The sequence below is a fragment of the Rhinolophus hipposideros genome, assembly GCF_964194185.1.
Source record: "Rhinolophus hipposideros genome assembly, chromosome: 2".
In the NCBI taxonomy this organism is placed as follows: domain Eukaryota; kingdom Metazoa; phylum Chordata; class Mammalia; order Chiroptera; family Rhinolophidae; genus Rhinolophus; species Rhinolophus hipposideros.
In genome coordinates this window covers 74,574,301-74,595,591 of record NC_138048.1, presented here as the reverse complement: position 1 = coordinate 74,595,591, position 21,291 = coordinate 74,574,301, and the positions used below count along the sequence as shown (strand labels likewise).

The following is a 21,291-nucleotide window of genomic DNA, read 5'->3' as shown; positions in this document are numbered from 1 at the left end:
TCCCTTTATCAGTATGAATTTCCCTTTTCATACTAATCAACTTTGCCTGAAATCTACTTTGTCCTCAATTAACATATCTCTTCCAGACTTTTTTGGTCAGTTGATATTATAGTATATCCTTTTCATTCTTTTTAAAAAATGATATATTTGAAAACAGATATATTTTATTCTTTACAGTTAAAATAAGTTTACTGTAGATAGCATATAGTTGGTCTTGCTCTTTTCCAAGTCTGAAAACTGCTACCTGTTAATATGAGTAGGTAGATTACTTATATTTAATGTACTTTTTCTATATGGGTTTAAATCTATGAGAATGCTGTTTGTTTTCTACTTATCTAATCTGTTCATTATTTCTTTTTTCTCTCTTCTGCCTCCTCTTTAGTTAAGGATTTTTATATTTCATTTTATCTCTATATTACTTTACTAGTTATACCTCCTTAGAAATAGGTGTTATTCTAGGATTGACAATATACCTCATTAACTTATGGTAGTCAATCTTCAAAATGATATTTACTGCTTTATGTATAATGTTAGAATCTTACAAAAATATTCTTCCATTTATTTATGTTTCATTGCTGTGTACTATTGTCATATTAACAAACACAATAATACATTTTTATTATGTTTGCTTTAATCCACATAAATATTTATTAAATATATTTTTAAATTACAAAATCTGACTTTATTTTTATCCACATATGCAGTTTCTTGCTTTCTTTATTCCATTGTATAGGTTCAAATTTCCATACGATGTAATTTACCTTCTACCCAAAAGACATCCTTCAACATTCTTGTAGTTTAGTTTGGTGGTGATGAATACTCTCAGCTGTTGGTTTTTCCTAAAAATGTCTTTATGTCTTCTCTATTTATGTCATATCCATTTTGGATAGGTACTTATATTTTGTTAAGTTTATTTTTATTTTCCCCCAGCATTTTAAAGATGTTCCCTTGTCTTCTGTATTGCATGGTTTTCAACAAGATACAAAAGTCTTTTTTATCTTTTCTTCTCTTTTTGCTGTCCTTTGGTTTCTATTAAGCTATTCTCTTTATCGCTGGTTTTCATCAATTTGATTATGATGTGCCATGGTTAGGTTTCTGTGTTTATCTTGCTTGGGTTCATTGAGACTCTTGGGTATGTGGGTTTAGTTTTCGTCAAATTTGGAAAATGTTTGGTCATTAGTTTTTCAAAAATTTTTATTTTACTTATTCTCTCCGCTCTCCTTTTAAGATTCCAGTTATATTATATTTTCTTTTTGATATTTTTCCACTGGTCACTGAAACTCTATTCAGTTTGTTTTCATGCAGCTTTGCTTTTTTCATTATACTTTTTCTTTTGAGATGATTTTATATCCATATGCAGTTTGTGAGACAATATCTCATGTACTGTTATCCAGTTTCCTCCAATGGTGACAACATGAAAAATTATAATACAATATCACAACCTGGATATTGATATTGATACAGTCAAGATACAGATGATTTTTATCACCACAAGAATCCATCATCTTGCAATTTTACAGCCACAATCACTTTCCTTTCAGGCTTATCTCCTCCTTAACTCCTGACAAATACTAATATGTTCCCCATTTCTATAATGTATCATTTTCCAAGAATATTATGTAAATAGAATTATGCAGTATATAATCATTACAGATTGGCTTTTTTCACTCAGCATCATTTTCTGGAGATTCATCCAAGCGCTTGCATGTAGCAACAGTCTGTAGTTTTCCATGGTATGGATATACCTGTTTGTTTAAATATTTTCATATGGATTGATGCCAATTTTCTAGTGGTTATTAATAAAGCTGATTTTTAAAAAGTTTTTTAAAATAGTTTTGTGTGTGTGTGTGTTTATGTGTGTGTGTGTGTGTGTGTGTGTGTGTGTGTTTTACCTTTAGGTTGGTGATCCATTGTTGTTTTGTTTTGTTTTTTTAAGATATGATATTTAGGTCAAGATTCATCTGGTTGACTATGCATTTCTCGAAAAGGTTATCCTGTTCACTGAATTTTGCACCTTTTTCAAAAATGAAGTAGGCATATTTGTGTGAATTTGTTTCTGGGCTTTCCATTCTGTTCCATTGATTTCTGCATGTATCTTTCACCCATTACCACACAGCTTCAATTAGTCTTGAAATCAAGTAGAGGCATTGATCCCACCTCATTCTTCTTTTCCACAAATGTTTCATTGTTTTACTTCCTTTACCTTCCATATATTATTTTGGGGGAAAAAAATGTCTATATATACAAAAATTTTGCTGGGATATTTGATAAGAATTTGCATTAGTCCTGTATATTAACTTTGGGAAAATACGTATTTATAACATTGGGTCTCCCAATTCATACATACAGTGAGTGCATCTAATAATTTATCTATCTGTGGTTTCTTTCATCCGTGTTTTGTAGTTATCAGCATACAAATCCTATAGCTGTCTTGTTAGATTTACGCGTAGTGTGTCATTTTACTAGTGATTGCAGATGTCATTGTCTTTTTAATTTAACTCTTCGTGTGTTCATTAGTAATATATATAAATACAGTTGATTTTTGCATGTGTATCATGCATCTTATTAACTTGCTGAACTCATTTTTGAGTTCTAGAAATTTGTAGATTTCTTAGGATTTTGAGACAACCATGTCATACGCAAATAGAAACAGTTTTATTTCTTCCTATCTAATCTATAATCCTTTTGTTTCCTTTTCTTGCCTTATTCACCGGCTAAATCTTTTAGCACTGTGTTACACAGAACAATGAGAATAAACATCCTTGCCTTGCTCCCAGTCTTGAGAGAAAAGCATTTGGTCTTTTACTAAGTATAATCTTCGTTATAGATTTCTTGTGTATGTTCTTTATCAAGTTCAGGAGGTACCCATTTTTCCCATATTCTGACATTCTTTTTTTCTTTATATTACGAATGTGTGTTGAATTATGTCAAATGCTTTGTCTGCATTGGTTTATGTGATGATGTGAATTTTCTTCTTTACTCTGTAAATATGGAGAATGGTATTGATTGACTTTTGAATAATGAACCAGCCTTGCGTGCTGCAATAAACTTTATTTGGTCTTGTTACATAAATTTTGTATACATATTGTTATGTTCTATTTGCTAATATTTGAAAGATTTTTTGCATTATTATTGACAAGTTATAATTGATCTGTAGTATTGATTTTCTTCTTCTTCTCTTCCTCCTCCTCCTCCTCCTCCTCCTCCTCCTCCTCCTCCTCCTCCTCCTCCTCTTCCTTCTCCTTCTTTTTCGTTTTTCTTTTTTTTTGTATTGTCTTTGCCTGGCTTTAATATCAAGATAATAACTAGTTTCATAAATTATACTAGAAAGTATTTTATTTCCTATTTTTTGAAAAAAAATTGTAGAATCAGTATTAATTCTTCCTTAAATGTTTAGCAGAATTCTCTAGTGCAACCATCTGTGGCTGAAGATTTTTCTTTAGGAGACTTTAAATTACGGATTAATTTTTTCACAGCTGTAGGGCCATACTAATTCTCTATTTCATGTGAACAAGTTGTGGTTGTTTGTATTTCTTTTGAGAGATGAGTCTATTTCACATGTTGCCAAATTTATATTTGCAGAGTTGTTTGTAGCAGTTCCTTATTTTACTTTTAATGTCGTCAGGGTATATAGCAATATCCCATTTCAGTCCTGATATTGGTTATTTGTGTGTTCTCTCATATTTTCCTTGTCACACTTTTATTGTCAAATTTATTGATCTATTCTGTGAACCAGATCTTTATGTCAATAATGTTCTCTATTGTTTTTCTGTTTACAATTTCATTCCTTTCTGCTCTTATCTTCCTTATTTTCTTCATGCTATTTGCTTTGGGTTTATTTTGCTTTTTTTATTCTAAGTTCTTGAGTTGGGGACTTAGATGATTGATTTAAAACCTTTACTCTTTTCCAATATACTTAGTTCTATAAATCTCTCTCTCTCAGCACTGCTTTAGCTGTGCACTTGTCAAGTATGTATATTCTGCTGTTATTAAGTGGAGTGTTTTATAATTGTTAACGAGATACTATAGCTTAATGGTCTTGTTAAGTTCTTCTGTGTTCTTGATGGCTTTCTGTCTAGTTGCTATATTATTAATTTGTGATGATGCCTCCAACTATATTGTGCATTTGTCTGTTTCTCCTTCATTTCTATCAGCTTTTTCTTTGCATATTTTTCAATTTTGTTGTTTGGTGTTTATACATATATACATTGTTATGGTTTCCTGCTGTATTGAGTCTTGTTATTCCTGTTATTATTATATAATATCTCGGTCCTTGATAATTTTCTTTGCATTGTAATTTGCTTTTTCTGATATTAATATAGCCATTCCTGCTTTCTTCTAATTGATGTTTGCATGTGATATATATACATATGTGTGTGTATATATATATATATATATATATATATATATATATATATACATATACATATATACATATATACATATACATTTCCATGCTTTTACTTTTGATTGGCCTATTTCATTATATTTGAAGTGAGCTTCACATAGACAATATATAGATATATAGTTGGGTCATGTTTTTTAATCCATTTACTAAATTTGGGCCTTTTAATTGGTGCAAGAAGCCATTTACATTAATGTAATAATTGATATGATATAGCTTGTCTGCCATTTTTTCTATTTGTTGTTTCTGTTTGTTTTGGGTTTGTTTTTTGTTTGTTTTTGTTTTTTTTTTGTCCTGTCTTCCTGTAGGTTACTTTAGCTTTTTTTTTTTTTTTAGAATTTCATTTTGTTCCTTTCATAGAAGTTTTAAGTGTATCATTTTACTGTTTGCTCCAGATATTACATTATATATAGCTAACTTCCCTACTGGTGGCATCATTTTACCACTTCAAGTGAAGTGTAAAACACTTCACTTCCTTTTCCTTTACTCTTCTCCATTTAACTATTTCCTCTACATACACTTAGAATCACATTAGACATCTCATATTTGGAGACCTTGGGCATCAAGAAGGCATTAGGGACAATAGGAGATTACAGTAAATCTAGAGAAGAGGTTCCCAGATGTAGTGGTCAATGAAAAGAGCATACAAAAGATAATTGCAATCTACTTTATAGTCTTGTGTCTGATAGAATTGACCTCTCACTTTTGAGAGTTAAGAAACGAAGTTACCTATCTCATTATCTTCAGTGCTGGTAGTAGGGGATATAGATTAAAGAAATAGTTTCTGGTATAAATATGGCTGTGTAGGTCAACATCTTTTTCTTAACCTGTGACAAAACATACAGATGCAATGAAGAAATGAAACAAAACTGAAAAGTTCCAGCAATGTGTGTGTGTGTGTGTGTGTGTGTGTCTATGAGAGAGAAAGAAAGAGAGGGAGAGAAATTGGGAAGCAAATTGAGTCTGTAGACTTAAATGTAAGGGTTTCTTAAAGAGTTGATATTAGGCAGAAGAAACACAAGGAGAAAAAGAACAGGGAAAGGTAACAAAAAAGAAAGGTAACAATAAAGATTAATATAGAAATTAATAAACTAGAGAAGACAAAAACAAGAAAAAATTAATAAAACCAATAGTTGATTCTTTGAAAAGATACATAAAATTGACAAACCTCGCTCTAGACTCACACAGGAAAAAAGAGAGATGATTCAAATTACTAAAATCCCAAATGAAAGAGGGACCATCACTACTGGCCCTAAGGAAATAAAAAAGAGAATAAGGTAATACTACGAACAACTGTATCACAACAAATTAGATAACTTAGATGAAGTGAGCAAATTTCTAGAATGACAAAAACTGCTGAAACTGACTTCTGGTAATAGAAAATCTAGTTAAACATACAACAAGTAAAGAGATAGAATTAGTAATTTTAAAACTTCACATTTAGAAAAACTCAGGCCCAGATGTTTTCAATGGTGAATTATACCAGTTAAAGAAGAATTCATGTAAATTCTTCACAAATTATTTCAAAATGTAGAAAAGGAGAGAATACTTCCTAACTCATTCCATAAAGCCAGTATTATACTGATACCAAAATCAGACAAAAATTTCACAAGAAAGAAAACTATAGACCAATAGGATTGTGAATATAGATATAAAAAATGCTCAACAAAATTCTAGGAAATGACAACTAACAATGTATAAAAGGGAATATACACTATGATCTAGTAGGATGTATCTCAGGAAAACAAAGTTGGTCCAACATCTGAAAATCAATTAATGTAATACACCATATCAATAGAATAAATGACAAAACCCACATGATCATCTAAATAGATGCAGAAAAAAAATACTTGATATAATCCAACACACTTTTATGATACAAAGAACTCAACAAACTAGACAAGGACTTCTTCAACCTGATAAATGAAATCTATAAAAAACCCACAGCTAACGTTATATTTAATAGGGAAATACTGAAATCTTCTTTTCAGTATCAGAAACAAGATAAAGATGTCTGTTCATGCCACTTTTATTCAACATTGTACTGGAAGTTCCAGCCAGAGCAAAAAAAAGCAAAAAAATAAAACAAAAGTCACCCAAATTGAAAGGAAGAAGTAAAGTGTCTCTATTTGAAGAAAACATGATCTTGTACGTATATAGAAAATCTTAACGAATTCACTTGAAAAGTTATTAGAACCAATAAAAAATTCAACAAAGTTGAAGGTTATAAGATCAATACATAAAAATAAATTAGATTTCTATACACTAGTGAAGTAGGAATATTTCTGTGAGTCCCAAAATGATTTAAATGATGTTTGATCTGTCCGCATTTTCTGGGTGAGGGCCAGGATCGTGTCTCGTGAAGCCGAAGAATGGAAACACAGACCAGGGAGAGGCAAAAAGTTGTAAAGGAAGATAGTTTATTAGAGGCAGAAGAGGTTGCAGCTCCCAAGCGAAAGTGGGTACCCGAAACTGGGAAGTCCAGTGACTTCCAGTGAGGCAAAAGTTCTTACTTTTATACCTTCCCTTGCCTGCTTGGGGAAGGGGGCTGGAGCCTTCTAATGGAATTCATCTATCAGGTTTGTCCTGTTTGCCCATGCTGAAGGGATTAACGAAATAACCTATTCCTATCTATCAGATCTGCTCCTTTGTCAGGCCAAAAGGGATTTAGGAGATAATTTATTAACGTCAAGGCATAATCTCATATTTTTGTCCTGGAGTGAAGGAGACATTCCAGAACGTGGAGTTTCAGGATGTGGCTGTTTTTCTGTTTATCCCACCAGGGACCTTCCTGTCTACCTAACAACATGCTAACTAATCTGTCTCACTAGCCATGAACATTCTGAAAGTAAAATTAATAAACAATTCTATTTATGATAACATCAAAAAAGATAAAATACATAGGAATACATTTAACAAAAGAAGTGCAAAAATTATATACTGGAAACTATAAAACATTGTTGAAATAAATTAGAGACCTAAAATAAATAGAAAAGCATTTCATGCTTATGGATCAAACAACTTAATATTGTTCAAATGGCAGTAATCTCCCAATTGATCTACAAATTCAATTCAATCTCTCCCTACCATAAAACCAAGGAACAAAACAATGTATATTATATCTGTGATAGATGATAAATGATGGATGGATAGATAGATGGATATTTGTATCACTTGTACTTTCATAGTCTGCATGTATTTACAAGAAACTAATGAAAGCATTTATGTATGGTAGTGGGTAGGTTAAAAATGGGAGAATGTGGGGACAGGGTAGCTTTATACATTGTTTTGTTTTTTATATTTTGTGTATTATTAATTTTTTAAGTATGGTTGAGGGCAGTAGAAATCTGCAGTTCCACACTAGCAGCCTGTAATGGACACAAGGCTGGATTCATAGAATGACCAGAATCAATTAACTCATTAATTCGATAAGCTCTGTGTGTATGTAAGTACTCCTCATAGGATGTGTGGCTTCACATTCCTTTGGACTTTCAGGGAATATAACTAATACTAAGATGGACAAGTGAGGGAGAGGAGGTCAGTTGACTAATTCCAGTGGACCTGAACTTCTTTATTTCATTTCCATGGCAGTGGTAATTAAGACTCTCTTGTGTCTCTCCACTCAGCCTTCTCCTCACACCATTTTGGTTATCCAGAGGTAGAGGAGATCTAGAAGAGGTAGAAAGTTTTATCTAAAAATAATTCTGCTGTTCAGAGTTGTAGAAAAGATGAGGAGAGAAAGAGAAAGCAAGCAAAGGTGTGTGGAGGAGTTTCTGTTGACTATTTAATTTGGGGCAGCAGATAGCTTTTTGAGAAGAGTGAAATTAAGCGAATTTGTCTTTGGCCCTGATCCTTTAGTTTAGTTTTTTTTTTTTTTTTTTTTTTTTGGGGGGGGAGTTGTTTGTTTGTTTTTTCCAAATTTTGGGATTCAGATCACATAATGGGAAACTTTTTGATCAATTAGTTCCATCTGAAAGTAGGAAAGAGTTTTCAAGAGTCCTTACCATCTTTATGTGAGAAACCCAATGGCCCCAGTTCCCTCTTTACGTTTCTCCACACTTCCACTCTGTATACCTTTCTAAAGTTAATTAACTGCAAATATCACCACTTAATTGCTTTTAGAGATGGACCCCTGCACAGGTGGGAATGGATGTGCCCACATCTGCCAGAGCGTGAATGGAATGGCCAGGTGTGCCTGTCACCCAGGCTACCAGCTGTCTGAGGACAAAAAGGCCTGTGGAGGTAGGAAGTGAAAGCTGATGGCTTAATTGTGTAATTGTTTGAAATTTTGTGGTAATTCAGTTTGAATAGTCAGAACAGCTAGGAGAAAGGTGTTTTCATTTGTCCTTAAAAAGGAACATTTGTATTCTTATTTGATCATTCTGAAAGGTATTTTTATAATACTATAAAAACTCAGTGAAATTTTTCGTTACAATAAAAAGTTCTGGGTTAGTTTCAGAATTAATGCTTTTTGTTTTCTGTTTCTCATTCTGAAATGAATTCCAGAATTAATATTTCAAAACCTTCCATAACACACAGGGATTTTTTTATTATTATTATTATAGGCTACAGTAGGTGGGGATAATCTTTGAAAAGCAAGCATGTGCTACAAATCAGTGTTCTCAGGAGTTAGGGATAATTGAAACCAAAAAAAAAAAAAAAAGAAGAAGAAGAAGAAGGAAAGAAGGAAACTCTATACAAGGTTACATTTTTCTCTTCCTAGAAATAGCAAAACAGACATACTTCAAATCAAAGATGAAACTGATAAATTACTCCATGACCAGAGCTGATAAATGAAGTCATTCCTGTGGGACAGTCTTTGTTTTAATAACTTTTGAGAAATCACAGAATCCTTCATTTTTATCATGACATTTTGGTGACATGAGAAACGGTTTATTTGGATTAATTATGAAAATATAAAAGTATTTCCTGACTTATGGTACTGATAAACACTTTGAGAAAATGAAAAAGAATTAGACATAAAAATTGGTGTTTAGTTTTTTGTTTTTTGTTTTATGTTTTCTTTAAGCCAATGCTAAGATAAAATTTTCTGTGGATTCTGTTAGAACATTTTTCTGACATAGAATATATCTGCTTTGGTCTTCTGTTTACAGCTCAGCACCTGGCTCAGAATAGGCTTTTGTTAAATATTTGTGGAAAATTGGCAAATATACACATATTTCTCTCTATATAATCTCTTTCAAAGTTTTTTGTTTGTTTGTTTGTTTGTTTGTTTGTTGGCTTTTTTTAATATCTGGTGCATTATTCCTAGAAAGGCTATCCTCCAAATTACTGCCTACTTAGGGTTTTACTAATACCTTACAAGAATGAGCATTTCTCTTAAGCACCCTGATAAGGATGACATTCAGGACAATACAAGGAGCAAGTTCTAGTGGGGAAAAACAATGATGAAATGGGTCCAGGAGTAGGGACTACCTGGGCCACAAAATGAAGTGACACTGAATAGACTTGGCTATTGGTGTCAGGAGAAAGAGAGGGCACCACCTTTTTAATAGCATGACCCAGAAACAATCATATGTACAACATATACTGTAAATTGCTACATATAAAGGCCCCAAATCTGCCGTATCTATAGCCACATGTCCTGTCTACCTTAAATCAGGGAGATACCATTTTTGGTTGAGAATGTGACATATATCCCTAAAGACAAATTACAACGACTTCTACCTGTATTGTTAGGAGACAGATAAGGCCTATTTATTTTCATTTGTTTTCTCTTTCTCTCAACTAACGGATACGAGTAGGTTTTGATAAAAATAAGTATTTGAGAGCATAAGACAAACACTAAAGTTAATGTCATTAGCAGTTTATTTGCAAATAGTTTATTATAGTTTATTTGCAAATATGGAGCTTAAGTGATATTTTATTGTTACACTTCATGTTGGGGGTTGAGGAGAAATGGATGCTCTAGTTCATTTTTATGGTTTACACATAACTCTTAATTTGAGCTCCAAAGACATAACCACTATGTATTTCTCTCTGCAGACATAAACGAGTGTGCAGAGGAGCTTGCTCACTGTGGCCATCACTGTATAAACACAGTGGGATCTTTCACTTGTGCCTGCCACCCTGGCTTTGAGCTGGGAGCTGATGGAAAACAGTGTTACAGTAAGTGGCAACAGTCGTAGCCCTGGGAATGTGTGGCATTTGACAAGTATTAAACAAGAGTAATAAACAGAAGAATGACACTGAATATCCTGCCAAAGTAGAAGTTCCTGAGAATGTTTTCCACTGGGGTGGGGGTAGGGGTGAGACCTTAGAAATCCAACCTCCTCATTTTAATTTGAAGAAATAGAGGCTCAGTCAATAGAAAATAGTTGGCGTAATGATCCCCAGTGTAGATGTCAAGGATTAAGTCTCAGGTCTTCTGATTAGGGCTCCCTTGGACCCCCTGGTGAAGAATCTGCCTTCGTCCGTCACCTCTGCCATGAGATATTTATTGAACACTGGTAAATCCAATGTAGAACTCAAGGAAGAGGAACTAGCAGGAGTGAAGGAACCGGCAGTACAAGGAGCAGCTCTAGATTGTAGTAAAATGTCTGACACTTTGGATGCTCTGAGTACCTTTTATGTCAGCCCTTCTCCTCCTTTCCCCTCTTTTGTTCATTTCTATTATACGTACCTCTTTAAGCTGCTTCTTCTGACTCTGCAGTCTCTTTCACTGACTCATCCCTCTACTCCTATTATTCAAAAAATTAGGATCTTTGTCACCTAACCTTAGCTTTCTCCTCACCTAAGCTCAATTATACAATTTAACACATCCCTTATTATGAATATATTAAAATATTAATATGCTGAATTATTAGCTGCTATTAATAACTATTGCAGCTATTTCCTTCTCTCATCTCCTCCCCGCTGATCTGCTACTTAGTCTGTAGATGAATATACTTCCTACTTTACTAAGCTTAAAAAACATATAATATAAATTCCTTAATGTTCCATGGTCTCTACTTCAATAACGGGGGTACCAAAAAAATGTATACAAGTGGACACTTTGGTCAGTATTGCTCAAGCAGTAGTTTGCCATAATCAAAGGTGTCTGGATGCTGATGGTAACCACTTTGAGCACCTCTTGTAATTGCAGAAATCAAACGTGACTTGTATTCATCTTTTGTTATCTGTATATATTGAGTATTGCAATTTTCACATTTTTTTTCCTTTCTTAAAATGTGTATACATTTTTTAACACCCTCTGTATTTCCCATCCTCACCCATCCTCTACTTCTTCCTTTCTTTTTCAAATGATAGAATTTTTTTATTTGGCCAATTTCTGTATCTCTGCCTCTTACGTGATCATGGTACATCAACAATTCATTTTTCTTCCTCTTCTTCATATCTTACCTTTCTTCTCAGTGACTTTTTCCCTTCTTTCCCCATTTTATATCTATACCTTAGCAGGTGAGTTTTGCTATGTTTAAAATACAGCCATGTTAACTGCCTTTATTTGAAATTTAGGACCATAAATCTTAAATGATTAAGCAATGTGGCTGGACAAATCTATATTATCAGAACATGTCTACTTACATACTCTTTAAAATAAATGTTTAACACCTTTTCTTTCTCTTCCAAATCTTTATGTCACCCCTCTTTTGTCTTTATCCTTATCTTGTCTCTTATGTTATCCACAAAATGGATGCAAACAACCACCCAAGCTGGCAACTGATTTGGGATCTTCACCCCATTAATATAAATTAAGTGGTCCTGCTGCTAACAAAAGCTGTCTTGTCCATTGTATTTTGGATTCCATTCTCTATTATTATCTCAAAATTTTTGCTATTGCGCTTATCCAATGGGTTGTTCTTATCACCTATCAACATGGTGCAGTATCTTCTGTCTTTGAAATACCCTCCAATAAGCCCACATCCCACTAGAACTTTAATCTGATCACCTTCACAGCAACATTCTAATAACTTTGTTAATGTCTCCTCCTTCTCATCTTGCATACCCGCATCGTACCAGACTAATTAGATTAGCATCTCTACCCCTCCATGGTCACCCATGACCTCCATGTTACCAGACTGCATGTTAACTTCTCCGGTTTTATCCTATTTGATCTCTCAGCAGCTTTCAACACAGTTGACTAACCCCCATTCTTCTTGAAACACTTTCTTCTCTTTCATGTTTTCATACTTTCCTGGTTTTCCTCTCCATCTTTGGCCCCTCTCTCACTGTCAGATTTTTATTTTCACTTGTCTTTTGCCTTTAACCATAGGTGAATATATCAAACTGTGTAATCATCATCTTGACTGATAAACTTGACAGGCCCAAAACACAACTGCTGGTTTGCAGTCTCAGTTCCAAAAATGCCCTTCCTACTTCTCCACAACTTAGTGCTAAAGCCCAAAACTCAATGATAAAAATGAGTAAGTGACAGAACTGGGACTTTAGGCTCCAAATACACTATCTTTTCAATGTCATCATGTATTTTTATAGATTACATGTCTCTTTATCGTTTTTTAATTAAGGGAGAAGAGTAAAGATAGTCATAAACAAAATAAATAATGTTGTGTTCTTAACTAAACTCTCTCATGAAGAACATTCTTAGACTCACCAAATTCTTCATTCTTCTCCACTGCATAAAATTCTGTATTTTTTAATACCTGGGTGCCAATGAAGTCTTAAATCTCTTGGTATATTTCTACTGCTTAAAGACAGTGCAGTTTTTCTATGGTGGTACCTGTCTCTTAAAGAGCAAACTAAATAAAATGGGAGAGAATAATTAACTACTAATTAGTATACAACATCTTCTGAAACAAGTCTTTCTCTCAGTGCCCTGCAGTCATTTCAGGCACAAAGAAATGTGGAGGGGTTTTATCTTCTTATTAATATTTTGGCTTTTTAATGTGGCCAGGGTGTGGGAGCACTTTACAAACGTCTGAAATAAAATATTGAAATCTGACTAGTGCATTCTCAGTTATCATGTTGCTAATGAGTTATGAGGCACAGGTTTTCTGTAGAATTTACTTGGGAAAGCAATTTGTCCTAGAGTTGAATACATTTGGTAGAAGTGTACTTTTACATTTCTTTCCCTTATGTGAATATTTGGCTAAGTTCTTTGTGCAGCTCTCACCAGACCTCAATATTTACTAACTGACATACAAAACTTTCTTGATGAAAACTGGTATTTTGAGTTGTTTCAAAACTTGTAGGTGGAGGAAATGTTTTCAAAGCATAGTAATGTTTAACAATGAATTATGTGCCCTTCATAAAACAAGTCTATTTTAGAAAAATATTGTTTTAACTCTTTCCTAGGAAAGCAATATATTTATGTAATTTCTTCTCAAAGGCTCTCAAAGCACTGCATGGCATAAACATTGAATCCCCACAGTGTGATATGAATGAACCATGCTGTCTTGTGATTAGAAGTTGGAAAATTCCAGATCCAGCATGGTTAAGTAAGACTTCCCCCAAATTACCAAGCAATATATACTTGAACTTAAATTCCATATATGTATTTAATGCATATTTAATATATCGAGTAAATAATTATTTTCTACCTGTGAGAAATTACAGGGGTTATTTTAAAAAGTTTTTCAAACTATAATTATTTTAAGTACTAATGTTAAACATTGTCATCTGTATCAAGGACGCAAAATCTTAGCTTACTTCTAGTAGGCAGTTATAGATCTTAGTATGCCCTTGCTTAAGTCCCACATATTTTTGATGAGGTTACAATATTATCATTTGTATTTAAAGCAAGTTACCACCAGAATCTTACAGCATCACTGATCCCAGAAAAATAACGAGGATAGGAGGCAAAATTTGAAAGATATCTTCCTAAAGTTGTATGTTAACATATCATATGAAAAGTATCGGTTCCTTTCATTACTTCAGTCTTTCCTTTAGCCTTCTTATTTTTCCTGAGTCCTAAACTAGCTGTTTCTAAACCCAAAGGGGTTCTTACTCTCAACAGTAAATTGATTAGCATACTCCTTCTTTTATTTATTCCATTCTTCCCAATCTATTTTTGAGCATCTGTTATCAGCTGAATAATCCAGGTGATGATGGCACAGAAGGATGAGCACAGTGACAGGAATGTGCCCTGGGTGTTCTGGGACATGTAGGACTGCTGCATACTGTGGAAGGGAGGCCAGGGATGGGGGAGGATGGTTTCTATACTCTCACTGTACAGAAACTTAGCAGATACATAGGCAGTTTCGATGCCGACACTGGCTTTCAAGAAGTACCGCAATTCCAAGTACACATGTCATGTTCTTTCTTATCTTTCTATTTTCAGAGGACTCAGAAGATAAGAATGGAAGGAAATGAACCAATGTAGACACCCTCATTAATAAGAGGTGTACCCAAAGCAACACAAATGTAGAACAATAGAAGGCAATAGTAAAAATAGCAGAGTACCTAAATTCTGTACTTGAACACGGATTCAAGCATTTTAAAATTTCTCATTCTCTCTCTTAGAAAATGATTGATTACCATGCCATGTACTCAGTACAATTGGCATCTCTATGCTGAGGCTGATGTTACCCAAAATGCCCCTAATTAGCATGTACCTGAATCAGCAAATTGGTTTTTAGAGTAATACTGTGTTTATATAATAAGGGACTCACATATACCTCAAAGCTGATTAGCACATTAAGATGATACTAGTTAAACCTTACCAACTAATTCATTGGTCTTGTGTTCATACTTTTGTTCCAAGGCTATTTTTAACAGTATTTTCGTGTACTCCTGTCCTCTGAAAAGGACAGATAATAACATACCATTAGTTTGAGAACAGAAATGTCAGCTGGCAAACAATCTATTTGCTTCCTGATTATAAATTCAAAATACTTTTTTTTTCAATATCCTGAAAATACTGAGAATTCCCAGAGGTAAGTGTCCTTTAAGATTAAGTGTTAAATAACCACTGGTGGACTAATTACCTTTCTGCATCACTTCGCCAAATTAACATTATTTATAAGTTCATTAGTATTTTGATACTGTGTAGACATTTACAATGCTGGTTAGCCCTCAGACTTCTACTTTTCTATGTGTAGAGTGTTGATAAATTTCCAACAAAGTTTGTCATCCTCCCAATAGAGTATATCCATTGTTGACATATATTCAAGTTTCTCTATTGTTATGCTAATAACCATCTTCTGCTTGTTTGGAAAGGGGTTGAATTGGAAATTGTCAATAGCTGTGAAAAGAACAATGGTGGTTGTTCCCATCACTGTGAACATGCATTTGGTGGGCCCCGTTGTTCCTGTAACCATGGACACCAGCTTGATTCAGACGAGAAAACATGCATAGGTAATGTATAGTAAACGCCATCTGCCTGCAGAGTTTCCCGGGATTCGTAGCCCTTTCTTCTCTCATAGTTACTGCTGTAATGTGTCACATCTCTCATACTGCAAGGGGAATTAAATTGAATAGTGTCTCTGGCTACTGGATAACATAAAAGAAATATTACTTGGCAGAAGACAACATTATGTTTAGATATTTACTTTGAAATTAAAGGAGATCTAAAACATTTTAACAAAATATATGGACTTAATAGTTTATTTCAGGAAAATATCCCAAGGCCTAGCTAACCATTTAGTGTGATTTGTAATTCAAATAAGAAATGCTACCAAGCACCCTACTTCTTTCTACCTCTAGCAGAAACTATATTACATTCACTGGTTTTCAACTGGGTAATGATTTGGATGCATGCTTAGCTTTGGTATGGTAGGAAGATACATTCCAAAAGAAAATTCTAAAGATATTCTTTGGATATCCCAGCGCAAACCCATTTTTAATAGATAAGTTTTCTAGCATATTATTAGAACTTACGCTATTTGAGACAATGAGAAAAATAAATTCCACCCCAGCCTTTTGTCGTAATGAAATATTTAATCTAGAGCTGCTGAGAAAAAGGAATATCTCCTAAAATACGGGTAGAGAGCATCAAACTATATTATTATGTCCTCTGGATCTGGAGAGACCTACAAACCCCTAAAGCAATTTGCTATCATTTGAGAAATATATCCTATTTGCTCGTTTTCTTTTGTCACACTTTTTATATCACTGCTCTTAAAAATTATAATATGAATACTGAAAGTAATCTTTGACCATTTTATGCTAATCAATATGCTAGAGATAAATTGTAGTATCATAAAAGAGGAGGTGAATTTCAAAGGTCTAACTATTTGGGATTTTTTAGTTTGGCACTCTGATGTGAGAGTGAACTTCAAGGGATTTGAAGTATCCTGGTTTCATAAATTATTTAACCAAAACAATGTCATTACTTGTATTTCTTGATCCAACATTGTCTCCTGCATTTTTCTGAGTCTACAGTGGTTAACTTAATGAAGCCAGTTGCTTTCCTGGCTTCATTTTATGTAATAAAAAATATGTTTGTATTTTTCTAACTTGCTAACATTCGTATTTATGGAAAAAATAAAGTGCTTCCTCTCTTCTTCCTCCCTCCCTCCCTTCTTTCCTCCCTCCCTGTCTTTCTTCCCCTTTGACTATTGGATAAGGGAAACTGGAATTTCACTAAATCTTTTGCTTGCAACGTACAATTTTGTATCTTTCCTTATTCTTTAAAATGTACAATTCTGTAAAGTTTTTATTTACAGCTAGAAAATAAAATAGCATCTGCCAGGGTCAAATGTAGGAAATTGCATATTTATGAGCTTTCAGCAGTCAACATGACAATGTTATATTGTTTATGGCTCAAGTTTATTTCATTTCCCAACAATAAATAACATTCATTCCTAAAGACCAAATATTCACTAGAGTAAGGCAATGATTTATTTGGAATGTACATATACATACTTTGCTTATTTGCCTGAGAACAGATTAAGGCCATGGACGCTATGTGTAAAAACAACCATGCATGAAGGAAATTAAAAGAGTTTTCTTTTTAACTTATTTTAGAATCTACTTTTTTATATATGAGAATGTACAAATAAATGTGAAAATAAGTCATCCGTTTGGCACATGGTCAATCCCAAATACAAAAATGTATTAGGACTAAAACCTAGAGATGTGTTAACACAATTTGCAAGACAGCTATACAAAATGCAAGTGTCTGACCAGAAATAAGTTCACTACATTCAACATCGGGTGGCTATTAGAATTTCTTTTTTTTTTTAATTTCTAAATTCTAATAGAAATTTTTTAATAATTTCTATTCAGTGACTATATATAGACACATACAGAAGATCACACTGTTTTATGGTTTACTTTTGATGCTTTTCTGGTCAGAACGGAACTGTTTAATTGTTTTGCCTCTCTTTAATTGATACTCTATTTTTTTTTTATTATTTAGAGCTAAATTTTTATGAAGAGGTAAATTTCTCTGCAATGCTGTAATATTTGCCATATTGGCCAATGTAGGAAAAATATGGGTATCAGAGAGGAAGAAGCTCTAAAAGAACAAACACATTGCTGAGTCTGAGACTGCCTCCTCTTTGTAGCTATCACATGTTCACTGAGTGGAATTTTTTTGGTTCTTCTTCTCAAGCTGTTTTGGCCTTTTTTGTTATTGTTGTTGTTCTTCAAAAATATGGTTATAAGCAAGTAAAGATCTCGCTAAATAAGATCTGAAAAGAAAATTAAGAAATTTAGGAAAGAGATGATATAAATGTTGATGGGCAGGGCATTTTAACAAAGGCTTGTAATGTAAGAATGGGGTTTCAGATGACTTCCAGGCTGTAGATGGTATATATGAGACTAGCTAGAAATAGCCCCAGAAGAATCATAATAGAAGAAGAATCCAAAATGAATCATAAAATGATATATCGAGGAACTCATTTTCCAAATTTAATGCTGTTGTGCTCCTTTTAGCTCAGAACAGGGAATCCTGAGACATTTATGTTTGGGGGCTCCGGTGGTATTTGCGAAGACTTTTAAGTAACCTTGGAAACAACAACAACAACAACGGCAACAACAACAACAACACCACAGGATAATGTTTTAGATGAAAGAAAACAATTTTGAAAGTACTTTTGTCCTCTATATTCATGCTATTTAATCCAAAGGACAAAGGATGGTTTAATATAAGAAAGGAAAAAATATCACCTAGAATTTGGTAGCACTATTTGTGACATTTTACAGGAGAAAGAATGTTTTATATCCAAGTGACCTTCATTTAGATATTTTATGGTGACCCTTCACCTTAGTTGATTGATTGCATTTTCTTTGCGTCCTTTCTTTTGTCTGCAATTCCTTACAATGTTACCCTTTCCAAGGTTAATTGAGACCCTGACCTTTTATATCTGTGGCTGCTCATACAGTTATGAAGCAATGGGATTTTGTAAACTTAGCTTTGACAGGCCACCCAACTCCACAGCTCAACAGAGGGGGTTGAATTGAACCAAGGACCTATAGCCCAAAACCCTGACCACACAATTGCCAAGTATGTAGCCTAAGGGAAACAGTGGGTGAACAGTCTGTTGCTATCCCTTAGCTAGTTATGTTAGAAATGATCACCTCACAACTCAAGCCAAGTAAATTATTCTTTAGCTAAAGAGTTTCAATTTGACATCTTCTTGTGCATTTTGATTTTCCTTAGGGCAATTATATCTTAGGAAGAAACATTCAGGATTCTAGAATTCTAGAATAGTGCTGAAGGATATTTAAAGATCATCATTTAGAAAGCTATTTATCTGATAGGATATGCCAGGGTAATAGGGTAATAAAAAACCCTGAACCCACTCATATTTGGAAAGGTCATGCAAGTGCTTTGAAAGATTCTGTAATTTAAAACATAATATTTAAAATGATTGTCTGCCCTCTCTCAGAATTGCAGTTACCACTTCTCTTCCCAGTTGTGTGACTTCCTTTTGCTTAGAAATGCTCTTTCATCTGAAGTTCTAAAAGAACAAACACATTACCGCGTCTAAGAGTGCCTCCTCTTTGCAGCTATCAAATGTCCACCAAGGGAATTTTTTTTGTTCTTCTTCTTAAGATTTTTTTTTTTTTTTTGCCTTTTTGTTATTGTTATTGTTCTTCAGATTCTCTGTTTATTTAGTCAAATTGCTGTTTAAACTGAAAAAATAGCAGAGATCTCTTTTCCTGGGCTTACAAATGAATTTGGACATTATGTACATACTTATACAATAAATAACAGGCAGAGGAGACGCATGCAGGGAATATAAACCCAAATGTGGGCATCATTCTTTGGGTCTTACACTTTCTTTGATGTCTGTACTATGTTGCCTGAGAAATAGAAGGATATTAGTAAAACTATTTTAATTTAGAAGTGAGGCTTGTCAGCACTTCCACAGGCCAGTCAAATTCCTGTCTGTTAAACAACGGAAGTGTCCTTTTCCCCTTCAGACCTTGATGAATGTGAGAGTGGAGAAGCCTGCTGCGCCCAGTTCTGCATCAACTATTTAGGAGGCTATGAATGCAGGTGTCAGGAAGGCTTTCAGATCAGTTCTGATGGCTGTGGATGTGATGGTAAGTTCCTGAGATCTCACATAAAATCACTGATGTCATGGGGCAATCAGTGAAGGAGGAGCATCAGGGCAAGAGGGTTAGGGTGGGAAAGGGAAGGCCTTGACACTAAAGAGACTTGGATTTCTGTGAGGTTGTGCTATTCACTATTGTGTGAACTCGGGTGGTTCTGAGCCTCGTCTCCTCGTCAGTAAACTGAAGACAATAATAGGATAAGTGGGTAAATTTAGGAAAGTTATAAATATGAAGTACCTAGTATATAGTGATTGACATGGAGAAATCACTCAACTAGAAGTAGCTATTATTTTTATAATACTCACTGGCCCATAATCCCTTTTACCTAATATAAGCAAGTGAGAGCTTCGGCATGTTATTGCACTCTTCCATAGGAATCACTATGGCAAGCTTGACTGGAATTAGAAAGTTTGTGGCTGAAAATCAGTTTAATTAGAGAACAGTAGCAAAAGGATTGCCAGTTCACCGCTGTCCAAATCTATATCAGAATCCTTCGTGTATCCGTTATTAATCTAGTTCATGCAAGTTTTAAGAGGTCACTTTACGATTTTCTAACTTACTTGTTAAAAGTGGTTCACTTAACCTTTGCGATGATTTCTAGATTTTTTACTTGTTTTAAATATCATAGAAGAGTTTGAATTTAGTGAGTAGAGTTAATTTACTTTTTTTAACTATTACATTAAGAACAGCTCATTTAAGTCATCGCTACCGTTTATATTTTAAACTTTATTTTTAAAATATCTACTCTTTAACTTTTAATTTTATGATCATTATTACCATTATTTTGAACTGTAGTTTTCTTGAAATCAAAGCAAACATGACATAAGAAGAATTGGATACCTCAGAAAAAAATAGTGTTTCTTTGCTTAAAACAACAAATTCCTGAATAATGCTGAGGATGGTAGGTGTGTTTCTTTATGTACATGCCAAGTGCCTTAGCTTTGCAGAGTATATAACAGAAGAGAACACACAATTATGATATCTATACATTCTAAATACAGTATAGTATGTTACCATTTACCACATTCCATCCAATTAACAGGGCCAAAAAATTTGAATTTCATCAACCATCTGCTCTTAAACAGAGTGAGCCAAGAGATGATTGTATGGCATGAATATATGTACTTGGGTACAAACATCCAAGTGGAAAAGGTATCCACATGCTGAAGCAAAGCTTAGAAGAGAAGCTCAGCTTCATAAATGAACTTTTAATATTGTGAACACATGGACCAAAGTCTGGGCTCAGACATGGACATACCCTAGTAAGTCACATGAGATCAAGGCTTAGGATTCTTCCATCTCTAAAATTGTCCACAAACCTTGTGCAGAATTATGCATGGAATAACTGCTTCCTCACAAATATTGAATAATTCAGGAATAAATGAACATGACTCAATGGTGCCCAGCCTGAGACGATTAAACTTATATTAAATTCTTCATCAAAACCTTATGAACAAGGT

General features: G+C 33.8%; 1 protein-coding gene across 9 annotated transcripts in view; it reads left to right on the top strand.

The window, feature by feature from the left end:
• Positions 1-21,291, top strand: part of LOC308505216 (multiple epidermal growth factor-like domains protein 6) — a 607,252-nt gene that overhangs the window by 472,668 nt on the left and 113,293 nt on the right. For all 9 annotated transcript variants that reach the window (XR_013994480.1, XR_013994481.1, XR_013994482.1 and 6 more), the window contains exons 6-9: positions 8,528-8,647; positions 10,412-10,534; positions 15,542-15,679; positions 19,697-19,819. Coding sequence is in view for 1 of the 9 variants with exons in the window: in XM_081067036.1 (XP_080923162.1) it covers positions 8,528-8,647; positions 10,412-10,534; positions 15,542-15,679; positions 19,697-19,819 (504 nt within the window). In the remaining 8 variants the exon portion in view is untranslated. The remainder of the gene's footprint in view (positions 1-8,527; positions 8,648-10,411; positions 10,535-15,541; positions 15,680-19,696; positions 19,820-21,291) is intronic.